The 19,676-nt window shown below is 36.6% G+C and overlaps 1 protein-coding gene across 5 annotated transcripts in view; it reads left to right on the top strand.

Moving 5' to 3' along the window:
- The first annotated feature begins 637 nt into the window (after positions 1-637).
- The window catches only part of GRIP1 (glutamate receptor interacting protein 1), a 370,250-nt gene continuing 351,211 nt past the window's right edge, over positions 638-19,676 (top strand). For all 5 annotated transcript variants that reach the window (XM_033117398.1, XM_033117397.1, XM_033117399.1 and 2 more), the window contains exon 1: positions 638-980. In XM_033117398.1, coding sequence (XP_032973289.1) covers positions 848-980 — 133 coding nt within the window. In that variant the 5' untranslated portion in view covers positions 638-847. The remainder of the gene's footprint in view (positions 981-19,676) is intronic.

Genomic DNA, 19,676 nt, shown 5'->3' with positions numbered 1-19,676 from the left:
TGCTGATTGTGGTATGCTGTTACTCAGCCTATGGGGAAGCCACTCTGTGAAGCGCATTTTAATATTTAGATCAAAAAGTGGTTGGAATACATTAATGCCCAGTGGGTAAATGTGTCATTTGAAAGCAGCTGCTGAGCCTTCTCCCTGCTGCTCCAATTAACACATACCGCACACTTTTGTCAGTAAGAGGCAGTGCGTATGGATGAAACCACTTTGCGCTCATTAGTACGATATGCGCCACAGAGCACAAAGGGTTAATCCGTCCGCCCATTGCAAAACAACAGCTTTCCAAGAAGCTCCCCCAAGCACTGCACTTTGCTTCCACGGGTGCTAGAGGAGGGGGTGGGATTAGCAGGTACGAAAAAGTCCGTTGGGTCTCTAGCTTTGGTTCAGTCCATTTACTAGTACATTTCCCCGCCCCTCTCTTCTGCACCCGCGCCCCTGACGATGGAGATGTTGGATAGTGAAATTCTAGTGCTGGGACTTCTCCCCCCTCAGCTGAATCTCTTGTTGAACTTTGTTCTGTTTTGTTTGGAAGCTGTTTGAAGCCCAAAGCTTCGCTGTTTATTTTTTCTCTTAGTCTTTCTTTTCATTTTACTCTCTCTCTCTCTCTTTTCTTTTTAAATTGCACATTTGGACAGTGTACTGCACAAAATAAGAAATCTGGTCAAGACAAACCCATATCGCTCTTATTTTTACCCCCTCCCATGGCTAAAATCTCCGCGCTGATGGTAGCACAGGCAGATGGAAGGGTAGCGCTTCCCAGCCCCAGGTTCGGTGTTGGCCATTCATGCTCCACCAGTTCCCCCAGCAGCTGAGCTGAGCCAGGCTGCACCGGCAGGGAGAGATGGACCGCTTCCTGGGTTTCGTCAAGCAAATAAGAAGATCTAGGAGAAGAAAGGGGAAAAAGTACCGACCAGAAGAGGATTACCACGAGGGCTATGAGGATGTCTATTATTACGCTTCGGAGCATTTTCGAAGTAAGCGCTCCCCTCCACCCTCCGGTTCCTTCTCTCTTGCTGGGGCTAACAATAAACCTTGTGTGGAGCTTTAATCTTAAATGCAAAAGGTTTCCAGATGGTATTGTTGGTAAGCAGTCTGTAAGTACTGAATGCTGCATTTTGATGATTTGTTGCAAGAATAGCCATCAGATAGCATCTAGACAATATAACTAGGAGGTCTATACACATGATGAGTATTTCAGGTGCGATTAATTGATTATGTTACCATTTTTTAATGAGCCATTCACACATTTATCTTGCAAGCCAATGTAGTATGTGGCTAAATGTAGTAGGTGGTTCTGTCGGAGTTGTTTTCAAGTAACTGCTTTTTTGTTCTTTCAGAATAGGGAAGGCTAGCTTATTTGGAAGAAATACTTGTTCATGTTAAAGTTGATACTGATGATTAATGCTCCTGATACAGATTTCCAGACAGTTATCTGTGATTACTCTTAGGTGTTGTTTGTACAAGGAAGTTGAAATGCTTTCCTCTGATGCATGTTTATAATTTTGTTATTAAATTAAGGGAACTCTTTATTTGCTGTCAGTTAGAGCAGTGATACCTGTCGAATAAAATAGTATATCCATCTGAAGACATTTGTCAATTAGCTTCTAAATAGCAGAGAACTAGAATTTTCCTTGTTCTTATCAGTCCTTTAAGTTTCAGTGAGGTTTACACTTGTCATAGATTTAAAATGCCCAGAAATGCCTCAGGGTGCGGAGAGAAAGCAGTGACCACAGAGATCACTGAGTTTACGAGGTGCCCTAAAATCGGGGAACTGACAGTTATGTCTGATCTACATTTACAAAATTAAAAATTATTTTTAATCTTCTTGAATAAGGATCTTTATAAACTTGTATTTCAATTCTAATTCTCCATGGTGTTTTGATGTCTAATTGTAATATATCCCATTTACAGCTTCTGAGCGTTGACTAATAAATAATTTAGAATTCATTTCTGTGGTATTGAAATACATGAGTATTAGGTCTAAATGCCAGAAATGCTGCTGTGATGGATGAAAATTGAGAGTTGAAAAGTCATGTGGTGGCAACAACACAACAATTCAAAATTATAATTCTTTGCTTCAATAATATGGCTATGTGGCTTTTACAGAGTAATCTGAGTTTTAGAGATGTTTCTTTTCTGCAATGAGTTTGACGCAAATAATCTGCTCTAATGTAGTGACAGTCTGTGTTTCGTAAATTTAGTTTTCATAATATATTCAAGAATTTAAGATCTTGATCTTGTCACATCAAAAAATACTGTCAGCTTGCAAGCATAATTCTGAAAACCTGGAGATAAAAAAAAGAAACTTGGGAACTTTTAATTATGTTGATGCTCATTGTACAAATTTCTTACAACATATATATATACATATATATGTGTGTATATATATATGTATATATATATACACACATATATATAATGAGTCAAATTCATATCTTCTTGCGTTTCCACTGTGATGTGTTTGTACAAATAGAATTTTTAAAACTCTCTCTCAAATGCTTGCACCCTACTAGTTTTGGTAAAAATTTAAAAACAACAGAGATACTTCATAAGGGTACAAAATGTGCCTACAAGAAAAAATGTTTATGGAGATACGTAAAGAAACATCCCCAAACTAGAGTTTGGAGAATGATACAGCTAAGGCAGGAGTCTTTATACATCAAATGCAGTAACGTAAAGAGAGTCATCATGTCTTAATTTATCTGATTTGTCAAAGTCATGCTAAAGATAAGATGCTAACATCAAATGTTATTTCCTTTAGATGCAAAACTGACATGTTCTTGCCTGTGATTTATCAGAAAGCACCCATATGTAATATATAACTCTATGGAGTTAGATACATGTTGAGTTGCCAACTTCAAAAGGCTATATAGTAAACAGAGTATGTCACAATGGATGCAGGTACTTGGAATTTGGCATTTTATCAAGTGTTAAATAGCCAGGGCTTTTAAAGAAGACATGTCATGTAACATAATGACCTCTCAGTGCATCTATTCATTTCAGTTTCAGGGACTCGCTGAATTGGACAGGGGAGATATCCACTTATATTTTATGGCCGTAGAAAAGTATTAAAGGGTGAGACTGATCCTTAAAACCAATCCTCTCAAATGGGTACTATGGTTTAATCCAATTACATTTATGGTGGTGTATCTATTTTAATTAGTCTTTGGCATAATTTGAACGTTTATGCTCTATATTTCCCAGATGCCTTAGAAAAACTATTTACATTAAGGTTTAAGACTCGGTGGAATTTACTGATGACATTCACGTCTTAGTTAATGGTGCTATTGATAAACCAGAAGTGTCATTGCTCTTATTTTTCTCCCTACATTGTTTGTTTCTTGAAAGAAACTTAACTCTCTGTCTTGTCAGTTTATCCAGTGGTTCAGATTACCACAAGCACTTTATACATGTAACAATGAAAGACTGAGCTAGAAAGACCTCAGAAAATTCACCAGTAAGTATGCCCTTCGTTTAGTACCTTCTCAAGTGCTTACTGAAATTTAATTTGATCTCTAAATAATGTCTCCTCTGTGGTGGGTTCTGATTTAGAAGTTCACCTTCCTTTTCTTCATCTTAAATACAACATGCTTAATAATCTCCGGAAATGCCAAAGCCTGAATTAAAATGTCATTGGGTCTGATCCTATGAAAGTGAAGTTCTTCTAAATATGGATGATTTTTCGGTAACTCCATCAAAACCGAGTTTTAAATAGTGGTGATGATGGCAGACTGATTTTTAAATATTCCCAGATTTTATATGGACTTGATGTATATCATTGTGCATGGGATGACTACTCTTTGATTTTTCAAAAACCTGCTTACATCACTCATCTATCCTTTCATAGTTCTAGAGTTAGGGCTTAATTAAACTAGAGAACTGCTTTGGGCAAATTTCCAAACATTTCTGGGTTTTCACAGGAAATGAAATTAATTCTCAAGCTTTCTAACTTCTAGAACTAAACTTTGTTTTGTTTCTGAAACAATTAGATAAACATATTGGCTGAAGGATTGTAACTGGGATGTAAGCCAACAAATTCACCTGGTTATCCAGAGGGAACTATTTTTCTGTCAGGAGTTGTCAGTAGGGAAATTTCTGTTCCTTTCTGATAATAATTTATCATTGAATATTAAGGAGTTTGGGAGGATGTTTATAAACCCATGAAATTCTGAACATGTTGGTAAATCCTAGACTTCATCTTTTATGATGTTATCTGCCAAGAAGCACCATTTACTCTGAAATTCTCACATAGATGAGTCAGTTGGTATTTTTCCTTAAGAAAAACTGACACAGATTTACAAAACTGATTCAAATGTAACAAAAAGCTCAGAAAGGATCCTGAAATTCAATTTTATTATGTTTGATGCTTTTATTTGTTTTTAACTAAATACTGTGTTATAGCCATGTTTTTTTAAAGATTCTGGCAGATCGTATTTTGATTCATCTGTTACATAAAAAAAAAAAAAAACCCTCTTGACCCTATTTTATGTATATTTTTATTTAGCCACACCTGATAATATTCAAGTTATAAAACAGATAATGTACATTCTATAAGTGTACTCTTAGCATTCTTTATATCTATGATAGAAATCCTAACCTGCTATGGTCCATGCAGGGCTTTGAATTACTAAAAAGGGAGGAATATGTTTATCTCTTAGGAATAGGAATATGTGAGTCGCTTTCACTTAGGGTCCTGGCACCTTTTGCATGTGTGTAATGATTGAATTAGGCATGGAGTTCCTCCATGCTAATCGCCCTTCTCAGTTTTCTTCCTGACTCACCTAGGTGAGAGGAAAGTTGTGCGGGGAAAAGCTGCTAGGGCAGTCATTAGTGACCCATTCTTTCACCTTTCCTACTGAAGTCCTTTCAGGGAAACTAGGGAAAGGGGGGATCGTGAATATATGGTTTAGACCTTTTGAGAAAAGGTCATTTGTATTTGCAAATTATTTTATTGTTTTGTTGCTTGCCTATTCTAATAGATAAGTGAGCAACAATTGTAATGTGTATGTATAAAAACATCGTTAGCTAAGTTACTTTGTTAAACAATGCATGCATGTAAATCCCTAGTTAGCCAATTTAGGCTTTAAAGTGCCTGAGATGTTCAAATTGCATTTTAAGAGGGATGCTCACTTTCTTTTATTTCACTGAAAAACACCCTGCATTGTTCTTCTTGGAGAAGAAACAATTTGGCAGAAGGTGTATGTAGTGTGAGAATTTTTAGGAATTGGTGTGGGTAATTAGTTCAAGTAATTTCTTCTCACTAGTTCCTTTAACAACATTTTGTTTTTGTTTTTGTAAATTCATGTAACCACATCCTCTCTACTTCCCGGAATTGACATCTAATTAGGATTTTTCTCTCTTGATAAGCATGCCAAAAGGATAGAGTGAGGACTCTTACGTGTACTCTAGAGAGATGGTTATTCCTTGCTCCTATGTGTTCAAAAGCTTAACACACACAATCAAAGGGGCTATTTCCTTCCGGGAGGAAAAGAGAGAAAGGGAAGGAGAGAAGGCAGGCTCATTTCAAAGGTTATCCTTACCCTCCAAGGTCTAATGGCATAAAAGCCATTTATTTCTATGTTTAAAACAGTGATCATCAAACTGACAGGTCTTGAATGTGAGATATTGGATGATTCAAACCTTACCTGTGCTTAGTTTGACTTCAGAAATCCCCCAAAGAATTAGAAAAAAAACATCAATTATGTAGAAACAGAGCGAACTTGCTTGTTTTATGACTACACTGCTTATTTTTCCTTCCTAAGAGTTGCTTTCCATCTCTAGTGTAGTCATTTTGTTGAAAATGGATTGGCTACCATGTTCCATTTGTCTGGGGTATTTTGTGTCATCAACTTTATTATCCCAAGCTGTATTTTTCCCACATTGAATAATTTAAAGAAATATTAAAGTTGAAAGTGATGTTAGAATCCACTTTATACAACCTGAAATTTTTTTTTTTTTTTTTTTTTGGTTAGGTAAATAAGCTAGGATACAAACAAGTTAAATGACTTATACAAGCCCCACTAATCCTTGTGGAAGGTCCTGATGGGATCTGGTCCTCTGTCCCTTGTTCCACACTCACCTTTTAATTCTTCAATGACTCTTCTGATATTTAAGGGCTGGGATCCATCTATGTATGAAATAGAACTGTTAATGTCCCTCCTAGGTGGCTTTATTCTTTTGGGCAGTGGGTCATCTTAGCTTAAACTAAACTTTTCAACAAAGCTAACTCCTGATATAGTATTACAAGTCAAATTAACATGGTGTCTTATTTATAGTTGATGTTAATGCCAGTTATTGTCAGGGATTCAAAAACCCAGCTAACAGTATGTCCTGGTTCACCTCCCATTTGCTCTGTGGTTTGCACATACAACCACTTTTGGCAATGCGTACCCTTTCAGGGGACTTAGAATGGCATAATTCCATCAGAGAATATTAGAATAAAGAGGAACCTTGGAGTGCAGTTAGGGAGGCCTGATGTTCAATGTAGCTTAAGCTTTCTCAGCTTAAATGGACATCCAGCTTTTGTTTAGATCTTCCAGTGTGATCCCATCATTTTCAGACAAGGCAAGTCACTGAACAAACCTATGTCTCTTTTAAACAAGTTCTAAATTATATGTACAATTGTTTTCATATGCCAACAAATACAGTATATTCTCAAAATTTTATCTAGACCCAAATAAACATAGACTTTATTAAATTTAATTTGCAATAAGTTGTTATGCCTCCTCTCTTTTCACATTATTCTTTTACTGACATAACATATGGTGTGTGGAGGTGAGTAATTCCTTCAGTGATATTTTTGTTTTATCTATACAAATCCGGAAGAGCTCTATGTTGGGCCCACGTCCATGTGATAATTTTTTTTTCTTTCTTTTTAAAAATGTATTTCTAAAAGATCATCAAATGGTCCATTTATTTAATGAAAAATACATTCTAGTGGTTTCTGTTTGCATGATGCAGTGGACATCTATATGTTTGCCCTGAAATTCTTTTTTTCCCTTGGGAAGAACAGTCCTCATCTTTAAATACCCCTGTTTCCATTCCAATTCAGTCATTATTGATTGATCAAAACTGACATAATTATATTATACCATTGCCTTGGCTATGGTATTTGGTCCGGCAATGGATACATACACCAAGCTGGGTCGATCAAAGTGCTCCTGTGGGAGTTTGCAAATATAACTCAATGCCCTCTACCACATGGGAAAAAACAGTCTGGAAGGGGAGAGAAGCGAGTCAACGAGCAAAAGATAAAAGATAAACCCCTTACAGTTTTGTAGTCACCAGTTCCAATCCTTGAGGTGTCTAGAGCTGCCAAATTGAAGTTCACATCACTAGAAAGGACCAGAACCTGGATTGAAGCTCAAATCAGCTAGCTTCTAGTTTGATAGTATGGGCAATGTTTTTTTTTTTTTTTTTTAATTTGGCTAAGATGATTATGTGGGTATTTTCATTTGATAGAAATAAGTGCCAGAGACGGAAACTAGATTTTTTCATTTAAATTTTCTACCCTCCAAAAATGTAATTTTCTTAATGAGACTAACGAACTGTGTGACTTCAGAGGACTCACTTGGCTCTCTATGCTTCTTTAGTTTCTTATTTGTAAAATGAGGGCACGACCTCCCAGTGAAGAGTGCTGCAGACCCTGAGAGAGGAATCATTGACAGGTCTATACCAGTAGAGCTGAATCTCGCAGGGCCGCCCACAGCCAAAGCACGCGGAGGAAGGAGATAGCCAGTGGGCACATTTGAGCGGAAGATTTCTCTTAGCAGCATAACTGCTGTGCATTTAACATCTTTTGCCCTCACTTTCCACTCAGAGTTAAATCTTGCTTTTGAGGGACCACGCAACTTCCCCATCCACATTTCACCAGAGTTTTGCCACCAGTGTCTACAGCTGCATAAAAGAGGATTTGGATACCTACAAGAATATTGTTTCTTTTATCAGCATGTGCCATGAAACTAAGTGCTTTGGAATACCACGTATAGGACAGTGAGACCCTCAAAAGGGTATGTGTGTATGTGCACGCGCACACGCACACACACACACACACTCTGCACTTATCTACATATTTGTGAGATTAAAAACAGCACCTTTTCTTTTCTCTAAGGTGATATCTGTTTCTACAGAGGCAGCTGTCTCACGGTGTTTAAGGACGTGGGACCTGAATGAGACTACCTCAGTTGGAATCCTGGCTCTCTCCCTTAATAGATATGTGACTTTGGTAAAGAAATCTGTCTGTGCCTCAGTTTTCTCATCTGTGAAATTGGGTCAATAACTGTCCACCTCATCCAGTTATTGTCAATTAAATAGCATAATACAACACTTATTGCTTGACACATGGTGAGCACTTAGTAAATGTTAATAGAAGAAAGCCTTATTCATAAAGGTATTAAGTAGAGCATGTTGGATAGTTGTGAATGGTAGGCTAAGGAGCTTAAATGCATTGTACAGTGAATGTAAGCACTGGGTCACTATTGCAGGTGTTGTAGTGGAGGTATCAGAAAAGAACTGGATTTTATAAAGATTAGTGCGGTATTAGTGTATCAAAGGGATTAGAAGGAGAGACATAAATAAAAGAGCAGATATGGCAGTTGTGGGAAAATGCAGGTGTGAACAGAAGGAATATATTCAATATACTGCGTTTGAGTTGCCAAGAAGGTGGCCAAGGAGAATTGTAAGGAGGCAGCTTAAAATGTAGAAGCCGGAGTTATGGTGAAGGGATAGAGCTCATATATATTTGGAAGACATACATAAGTATAGATTTGATGGATGAATCGGGGGACTAGATCAACTTGGTAAGGGAAATTTCTCACTCTGTCTTATTTATACTGACTAATCTTGAGGCCAAACCAGGAAAACTGATAAAACATACAATTCTCATGATGTAAGAGAGAGTTTCAACAGGTAGAGAAATCAATTCTGTGAATACCTTAATAAGGGAATTTGTAATGAGTTCACCCATTTGATTAATTTCTTATAATGATGACATAGCAGATTAAATGCAAGTTGATTATGCAAAGGGAAGTGGAACTTAAAATAGGTGTTAGGATTTAAAAATTGGACTTTTATTAGCATTGTACTTTCAGTTGTGCTGTCCTAGAGATAAAGCTACTTCTAAAAGATAGAGGGATAGGCAATCAGATGAATGTGTGCAACTTCGTTTGTTTGTTTGTTTTGTTTTGTTTTTTAGCAGCTCCCAAGTGGGCAATCCGAGGTTTTTGTTTGTTTTTTTGTTGTTGTTGTTTTTTCCTCCACTATGGAATATCCTTAGCATTAGCTCAGTCAGGAAGTGTTTATTAAGTGCCAACTCGGAGAAAAAAAATCAAATGAAATGTGGAATACAGAACTATTCACCATAATGCCAGAGGGAAACACTCCCCGTGGTATTTTAGAATATATACTAGCATTGATTTTATGCCCTTCTTATTTGAAGTGTTAGAATTCTACTCTATTTCATTAACTGTTTCATAAGCTTAGAACCAAAAAGCTTTTCTGAAACATTGAACCACAGAACTTAGTTCTTTGGATCTGTGCATTTAAACTAAGTATAAGCAATTAGATCTATGGATGTATTGAAATTGTGTTCAATTTCAGTTAATATACTAAATTTTTGAATATCTGTGTTCTAGAAGCTGAACCGACTTCAAAAAATTATGAGATTATGGCTAAATTCTTCATAATTAGTAATTATGTATTGAAATTCATTTTAATACAGTACTTGCATTGATATCTTCTGAATGGGCTGTTTCCTTAAAGTCCATTTGTAAAATCAGTTGTTTGGAATTCCGAATGAATGAATGAATGAATGAATGAATGGATTTCTTCTTAGGGAAATGTAGGTCCCAAGCCAGGCTTTGACCATAAAGACCTTTGCAGTCTTTCACTAATAGGTAAAGTATGGTTGTGGACAAAGGAAGCATAGTTATTGGAGAAAACCTTTATTTTGCTGAGAAAAAAAATAGGGCTGCGGTTGCCATTCATATATAGGAGTCTACTGGTAGAAGGTCTGCCAAGTCAGGGGTTGCCTAAAGTGCAGTGGTGTTTTTGGGGAATGAGAAAAATACCACCTTTATATTAGTATGTCACAACCTTTACATTTGGATTATAAATGTATATATGAGTTTAAATGGATGTGAGCTTGCCATGTAATCAGAGAATGCTAAAATGTATAATTGTTTTATAGTTTCTTGTTTGTTTCCTGTGGGTCAAAAATATATTACACTTCTCCCTCATCTTTGAAAATCACCATGTTATAGAGACTCTTAATGGCTTGTGCATTTTATAGGAAAGATTATATGTCAAAGAAATTTTTTCCAGAGAGTGAGCAGAATTGTCCAGGGTCTCGGGTTACAGTCCACTGCATTGCCATTCTCTGTGCTTTATGGAACATCGGACACTTTGTATTTCTGTTGTTTATTACTAGTTTACTAGGGAACCAGTAGATAACCAGGGAATTTTATATTGCTTGTTGGAATATTAAGTTATTTTCTAGATTAGTTACTGTTTGTTAAATATGGTTCTAAGGAGTAATCTTTTGTATGTAGAAATAAATCCAGGGTAAGATTTTTTTTAAAAAATAACAACTTTGTTTTCTGATGACTGTCCAAATTGCTTTCAGGAGATGCATCTAACCAACAAACTTTTAAAAATTATGCCCAATTTCAGGATAGTGGCTTACATTTGGTGAAAACAGGTGCTTTTGATTACTGCTGAGCCGGTCCTATGTTTTCACATTGCTCTTCTACTGGCGGTGGTGTGTGATTCATGAATTTGCAGGTGCAGAAAATAACATTTGATTTGTGAAGCCCCATTTTTGACATAAAACTAGGCACATGTCAAATGTAACGAGTAAAGAATGTGAAGCCAACAGTGGCATCTTGCTGAGTCTAAAAATTGGATATAGGTTAACAAATAGCTACACTGGAAGGTTTAGAAATGATTACAGTGGGGGTTAACACTTGTTTTTGTAAACTGTGATCAGCATGTCAAAAAATTAATTTCTGCAAATATTTGGAAGACATACATATGAACTTATAGTAAGAAAACAGTTTGTTCAGTACATTTCACCCTGCCTAGCATCATGATCACTTTTAAGGGAGTAACTGTCAAAATGTAGGGTGAAACATACAGGTGCTCAGCCATTGGTTATAAATTTCCACTTAATGGGTAGACAGTAGCCTTTCACTGTTGAAGTAGAGTTTGGGAATTTCCAGCCCCAGAAAACTGTGGTTTCTGGCTGGTTTTCTCTACTAATACCAAGTTTTCACAATTTTTAGGGACAAGCACCTCTTTCATTCTTAAAAATCCCAAAGCTTTTGTGTTTTTAGGACCATTTGGAAGATGACCAGGCATTCAAGGAATCTTAGAGCTAAGAAAAACAATTAGGATCATCCAGTCTAGCCCTCTGATTTTACATATGATTCTTACCCTTAATAACATAGTAATTTGCTCAGTAATTGTTTTTAAGGCTTGAAGAGAGAAAATATCTCACTCAGGATTGCATAGTCAGCTAAGAATAGAACTTGCTATATTTCTAGTCTTATTTTCTCCAAAATCCTTTCCATTGCTTCAAAGACTGCTTCCATGTGAAGCTTCCTACCCCATCCCAGCCCCAAGGATTATACCTGGGGTGTCTGCATGCATGAAGGATACGTCACTTATTCCATTATTTTGTGATTTCCTGTATGAATGTCTTTCCTGTGAGTGCCACTTCCTCACCTTTATGTTTCAGCACCTAGGACAGTGCCTGGCTGACTGCCACACTGGACCATTGATTGATAGATGTTTCTTGCTTGAAAATCTGTAGAGGCTGATCCCATGAGAAACCCACAGAAACTTATCTCATTACTTTATAACTTATGTCATTACTTTATGGTCACCATTCACGTATCTGAAATGATTAGGAAATTTAGAAAACAATAACCTTTAGCTGTAAGAATTTGTTTGCTATATCCATAATTCTGATCCTTCCCCTCTCCTGCGACTCCAATGGCATAAGAGAATATAGCCTTTCAACAGATTTTTTCAAAGAATCTAAGTGCAAAGAAAGCGCAAGGGGGAAAGGAACTGTTTTTATTTTATAGACCGCTCTTATTTTTTTCAACACACACTTGTTACATAGTTCTTGATGCTTGGTCTTCTGATTAGTGCATACTGGGCACCGTGCTAAGCCCTTTACATCAGTTATCTCATTTAATTCTCACAACTCTTTGAGACAGATAACATCATCTTTGTTTTCCTTAAAACTGGGGACAAAAGAGCTTAATTAACTGTCATGCAATTATCTGAGCTGTTAAAACTTATTAATGAATATTCATTAAGCACTTACTATGTGCTGTGCCAGCCAGGCCAAGTGTGTCACATCTCCCAACTGCAATGCTGCATGTCTTCCTCCTCCATGTTGCTGTTCAAGGAGGCTGTCATGGTGGGAACCTCAAACATCTTGACAGGTTGATAAACCCCTGAGCCATTTTGGATATAATTCCATGTCTCCCAAGGTAGAAAAAGCAGCAAAAGCAATTGCTGTTACGACTACATGTTTTTGTAATGAGACCAATTTTCTCCTCAGCCCCCTTTATTCCGTTATTTTGAATGCAGTTGTGCCTTGAGCATGACGTTTGCTTTACATTCTGGTGTAACTTTGTGGTGTGTGTGTATGTGTGTGTTTCTCCACTGAGTCTGAAATTAGGAACGGATGTATATAATTCACAGCACATTTAGTCTGGAGGAAATCTTATCACCAAGCCAAGTCAACAAATCCAGTCTAAGGTGGGGACCTTGGCTAAGCCTTTTCATAATCCCTCAGCAACACAGAAGTGAGAGCAGGAGGGCAGTGACACATCTCGCCATCTGAATATGAATGCATGTTATGTCTGTGATATGTAAAACTCAATGTATTAAAAGTTAAACAGTATAAAACTAATGCATCTATATGAACAAAAATGTGAATATTGGTATAAGTCATAAAATAAAGAGTTTTCTTAAGGGTTCCAAATAAATCCTGGAATTTAAGAGAATCGGAAAATGATAGAGAAATTCGGTTTCTGTATTTATATTCTCTATTGCTAAGTCACATATGAATCATGCCCCCCAAATAAAATAAATGCCCACATATTAAATTTGGTGATAGGAATTATTTCTCAAGTAGAGTGAAATTATTTACTATAAAGTATAAAGTTGAAGAGTGAATATTATTCTGTTTTTTGGCAACAGTGGTCAAGAAACTCTTATACAAGTAGTGTCAATTTATATCATTTATATTATGCAATTTGAGCTTGTCTTTGTCAAAATGTCTCACTGGGGGTTTTGTAATTGTCTCAAACAATTAGCTATTTATTCTTTTCTTTTTTTAATTAAAGTTTATTAGGGTGACATCTGTTAGCAAAGTTACATAGATTTCAGGTGTACAGTTCTGTATTACATCCTCTGTATATTACATTGTGTATTTACCACCCACAGTCAGTTCTCTTTCCATCACCATATATTTGACCCCCTTTCCCCTCATCTACAATCCCTCTCCCCGCTTACCCTCTGGTAATCACTGAACTATTGTCTATGTCTATGAGATTTTGTTTCTTCATTTGTTTGTCTTGTTCTTTAGTTGTTTTCAGTTTTGTATTCTTTTCAATTGGAAAGTATTTTTTACTTAAAAATATTTTTCCTCTTTAAAGTTCAAAATTTCCCAAATAATCAGAAATTGCGGTACTTTATTAACTTGACAGGAGTGACTTAGTCTGACTTGTAACAGCAAGCTTCAGACACACCATGATATTACTTGGAGTTATGCACTGTTAAAAGCAAAGTATAAATTTTCAGGTATATAAAGAAAAGGTGGAGTGAAGTGTGTCATTTTTTAAAATGTCTAATCAGTTTTCTTGCTTTGTTAAGACATTTGGTAACTTTCAATTTTAGCAGGTTTTCTCACTGTATTTTTATATCCTGTTTTCCTCAGAAATCTCATAAAATCATATTTTTAATCTCTCCCTTCCCAACAAACCCGAATATTAAACTCACAAGGCCCTTCAGTCGTCCACCCATCAGAATGTCTCTGACTTTGTATTCTTTCATTAGGCGTCCAGTTTCTGGCTTAATCACCAGGCACCTCAAGGGTTGTCCCCCGGACGTCAGCCTCACTGAGCCTGCCAGGGCTTGGTCTCAGTGCCCCCAAACTGATTGGTCCTTACTCCTGCTCTCAGGCTACAACATTCCCGGGGTGGGGGAGACTGTGCAACCATGAAGATTGACTGCATTACAACTTTATAAGTTCCAGCCTCAGCTGGGCTTTCAATGCTACTCGTTGGGCTCTGTCCTTATCTCTAGTCACTCTTGTCCTTTCCCTCAGCAGTTTTTCCCAGATGGTACCTACCTCTCTTCTGATGTTCCAACGTGCTCCTCCCCTCCTTAAATACACTCCCAACTCAGGACATGAATGACTTCGACGTTCTGTTGACTCTGCTTCCCCACCACCCCAATCTCCCAAATATCTTTTTACCAAAATAAATAAACAAACAAACAAATAAATAAATAAATCCATACATACAGCTGTACTTTCCCATCCCTAAAGCACACAGAGGGTGCTCAGTTAATATTAGACTGATGGAACAATGCCTCGTGACCCTCTGCATCCCACGCTTTCCACTCCACTGAAAGTGATTCAGCAAAGATCACAGGGACCTCCTTTAAAACATCCTTCTGCAGCATTGGACAGTCTATCACCAGTTTGGTCTTTGAGTCTTTCCTTTTTTCGCTTCCATGACCCATCTTCTTCCTGATTCTTCTCTCCTTTTCTGCTCGTTTTCTCTTTCTGTTCCCTCTTTAACTCTGGAATTCCCCAGAGTTCACTCCTGGCTCTTTTGACTTCTCCCTCTGTAAACTCTTCCTGGACAATCGCTACCTTCCTCTTCTTTGTAGTTTAGATGGCACAAATGAGCTCTAGATCCATGTGGACACCTGTGATCTGGATGCTCCATCACCTCAGATTTCAACATTTCCTAAACTGAACTCAGTACCTATCCCCTATCCCCAACATGTTCATTCTACCGTGCTTCTCTCTTTCAAAGGCATTGTCCTCTAAACTTTTGTCCAAGCTAAGAACCTCAAAATCATTTCTTACCCAACTTTCTCAAAGTTTTTCATTTGTATTTCATCTACTTCATCCACTTTTTACATCATCTTTATATTCTCTCTTCACCTAAGCTAGCCCGTAGTTAGAGTTTAATAAATGTTTTATTTTATTTCACAGAAAACTGTAGATAGCTAGAATAGTGGGTTCCAAGGGATGTATCTGTCTTCAACTTTGATGTATATATTAATATTTAGGCCTAGTGGAAAGGTACTTGGTAGTTTATGATGCCTTAAGGCTAAAATTTTTCTGAGGTAAAGTGTTCTATTAGTGTCATAGTATTTCAATTCATGATTTTGACCTTGTTCATTAAAATCAAAGTAGGCAACTGGAGGCTCAAGGACCTGCATAGCTGGAAATATTAGCTTGGAGTCTAAAATTCAATAACCATTGATTGCTCAGTCCAAAGCAGTTTATTGTTGATATCTTTTCCCTAAAATGGAATCAATTATTCTTGCCTATGCATTTTTATTAACCGGCCTACTATTTGGGCTACCATAATGAATTTAAGCAAAACGGCATATTGAAGCTATGAAAGTGTTTTTCAGGGACCTCAAAATGTTGATCTAATTAAATCATGAAGTATATCAGAGGAAACTGAATAGAGAAAGGCAGAAGGAGTAATGAGAACACTTTAATTGATTCTAAAGCGTAGCTCTAAGCATTGTTAAAAGTTAATATCAAAGAAAGTTTTGTCCCTTTTTTATAGGACAGAAAGTTTTTTGCTTGCAAAAGTTATTGAGATTGTTGGCTACAGTAATCAAAACAGCATGGTACTGGCATAAAAACAGACACATAGATCAATGGAACAGAATAGAGAGTCCAGAAATAAATCCACACCTATATGGCCATTTAATCTACGACAATGGAAGCAAGAATGTACGATGGAGTAATGACAGTCTATTCAATAAATGGTGCTGGGAAACCTGGACAGACACATGCAAAAAAATGAAGTTGGACCACCTCCTTACACCATATACAAAAATAAATTCAAAATGGCTTAAAGACTTAAATGTAAGGTCTGAAACCATAAAATACCTAGAAGAAAATATAGGAAGAAACTTCTCAGACATTACCCGGAGTAAGATTTTTACTGATATACACCCTCGCTCGAGGGAACTAAGAGAAAAAATAAACATGTGGGATTATATCAAACTAAAAAGTTTTTTCACAGCAAAGAAAACCATCAATAAAACAAGAAGGGATCCTACTGAATGGGAAAAGATATTTGCCAATGATATATCTGATAAGGGATTAATATCACAAATCTATGGAAAACTTACTCAACCCAACTTCAAAAAAACAAACGATCCAATTAAAAAATGGGCAGAGGACTTGAAGAGACATTTTTCTGAAAAGGACATACAGATGGCAAACAGACATATGAAGAAATGCTCAACCTCACTAACCATCAGAGAAATGCAAATAAAAACCACAATGAGATACCACTTCACCCCAGTCAAAATGGCTATCATCAATAAATCAACAAACAACAAGTGCTGGCGCGGATGTGGAGAAAAGGGAACGCTTGTGCACTGTTGGTGGGATTGCAGACTGGTGCAGCCGCTATGGAAAACAGTATGGAGGTATCTCAAAATTCTGAAAATGGAACTACCTTATGATCCAGTAATTCCACTCCTAGGTATCTATCCGGAGAAATCCAGAACTTCAATTCAAAAATCTTTATGCACTCCTATGTTTATTGCAGCACTATACACAATAGCTAAGACATGGAAACAACCAAAATGCCCATCGGTAGATGACTGGATTAAGAAACTGTGGTACATTTATACAATGGAGTATTATGCAGCCATAAAGAAGAAAGAAATCTTATCATTTGCAACAACATGGATGGATCTAGAGAACATTATGTTAAGTGAAATAAGTCAGACAGAGAAAGATAAGTACCATAGGATCTCACTTATTTGCGGATTCTAAAGAAAAGAATAAGTGAATGAACTAATCGGAAACAGTTTGGGAGACAATGAGGAAAAACTGAGGGTTGCTAGATGGGCGGGAGGGGTGGGGGGTGGGGGGGAGGGTGAGGGGATTGGAGGGCAGTCGGTGACCACAGGATGGCCACGGGGTTTGAAAATTAATCTGGGGAACGTAATTTGGTGGTTACCAGAGCGTAAGGGGGTTGGGGGGGGGATGAGGGTGAGGGGGATCAAATGTATGGTGATGGAAGGGGAGCTGACTCTGGGTGGTGAACGCACAGTGTGACTTATGGATGATGTGATACAGAATTGCACACCTGAAATCTATGTAATTATACTAACAATTGTCACCTCAATAAATTAAAAATAAATTTAAAAAAAAAAGTTATTGAGATTGTTATGCTAAGTGAAATAAGTCAGAAAGAAAAAGTCGAGAACTATTTGATTTCACTGATATGTGGAATATAAAACTGAAAACTAAAGAGCAAGACAAACAAATGAAGAAACAAAAACTCATAGACACAGACAATAGTTTAGTGGTTACCAGACTATTTTACCTGGTAACCAGACTATTTTACCTGGTAAAAGCAGGGAGGGGTGGTAGATGAGGGTAAAAGGGATCAAATATATGGTGATGGAAAGAGAACTGACACTGGGTGGTGAACACACAATGTGATATTTAGATGATGTATTACAGAATTGTACACCTGAAACCTATACAACTTTGCTAACAATTGTCACCCCAATAAATTTTAATTTTAAAAAGTTATTAATTGACCAAAATGACTAGAATTTTTATGTTTTTTGTAATTTTTACTCAGTTTATCTTTCAGTTATTACTATAACTATTTTCTCATCGACAATAAATTAAAATGAAAGTATGAGACTTTTTGCAATCAGTAATTGAGGTTGCATGGTTTTGAAAGGAACGATTAAGACTAAGCAACCTTTGGAATTTTCAACTTTGAAATTGTGCAAATTTCAAATGTAAGCACATATTTATATATTTCAGACAAAAGCAATATCACATGCCAGCAGACAGCAAATTAATTATGAATTATTCTTATCCGTTTCTATAGTAACACCTGTATATTATAGTTTTGGTAATAACCATTGCAATAGTTGTAGTTTTATTTCATTTTATTTTATAATTTTAAAATGCTTTTTTTGTGTGTGCGTGAGTACCATGGCTTGTAAGTTTAAAAAGAAATTTGATTGCTTCATAGTATACCTGGAAATCAAGATAAAAAAATGAACATATGAAATAATAAAAACACGTAGGAATGAATAATAGTAAAGGACAATACTGGTATAGTTAATACCTGATATCCATAAGGCAAGGTTTATCTCTCAGGCCAAGTTGTGAAGTGGACACATTTTTTTTATCTATAAATTTCCAAGTCACTTTTTGTTTCAATATATTTTTATTAAAATATAGCTAACATACAATATTATATTAGTTTCAGGTGTATACCATACGTTTTCAGCATTTATATAAAGAAGTGATCACCATGGTAAGTCCAACAACCATCTGAAACTGTACCACGCTATCAAAATATTACTGATTATATTTCTTATGGAGTATATTACATCCCCATGACTTACTTGTTTTACACCTGGAAATTTGAACCTCCCATTCCTCTGTACCTTTTTCCCCCTTTTAAAATTTTTTCAATTACAGGTGACATTCAGTATTATTTTATATTAATTTCAGGTGTACATGGTTAGACATTTATATAATTTAAGAAGTGATCCCACTGACTAGTCTAGTACCCACCTGGCACTGTACATAGTGATTACCATATCATTGACTACATTCCCTATGCTTTACTTTACATCCCCATGACTATTTTGTAACTACCAATTTGTGCTTCTTGATCCCTTCACCTTTTTCGCCCTGCCCACCATTGACTATCTCAGCAAATTTAGTACCAATCTGACACCGTACATAGTTAATACAATATTATTGACTATATTCCTTATGTTATACCCTACATCACCATGACTACTGTGTAAAAACCCTTTTCTACTTTTTATTCCCTTCGCCTTTTTCAATCACCTCCCCACCATGTACTAATCTCGCAACCATCAAAATGTTTTTTGTATCCATGAGCCTGTTTCTATGGTTTGTGTGTTAATTTTGTTCTTTAGATTCCACATATAAGCAAAATAACATTGCATCTGTCTTTTTCTGCCTGACATACTACTCCACTCAGCACAATTCCCTCTAGGTCCATCCATGCCACCATAAGGGGCAAGAACCCATTTCCTTCCATGGCCAAGCAATATTCCATTGTATATATGTACCACCTACTCTTCATCTATCCATCCATTGATGGACATCCAGAGTGCCTCCACATCTTGGCCACTGTAAACAATGCTGCAATGAACATATAGATGCATTCATCCCCTTGAAGTAGTATTTTGGATTGCTACAGAAAAATACCCAGAAGTGGAATTACGAGGTCCCTCTTTGTTTCTTATTACAGCCTTTGTTTTAAAATCTTTTTTTTTTTAAATTTTATTGGGGAAGAGTAACAGGACTTTATTGGGGAACAGTGTGTACTTCCAGGACTTTTTCCAAGTCAAGTTGTTGGCCTATCAATCAT

The sequence above is a fragment of the Rhinolophus ferrumequinum genome, chromosome 10 (genome assembly GCF_004115265.2).
Source record: "Rhinolophus ferrumequinum isolate MPI-CBG mRhiFer1 chromosome 10, mRhiFer1_v1.p, whole genome shotgun sequence".
In the NCBI taxonomy this organism is placed as follows: Eukaryota; Metazoa; Chordata; class Mammalia; order Chiroptera; family Rhinolophidae; genus Rhinolophus; species Rhinolophus ferrumequinum.
This window is presented reverse-complemented; position numbering and strand designations above follow the sequence as displayed.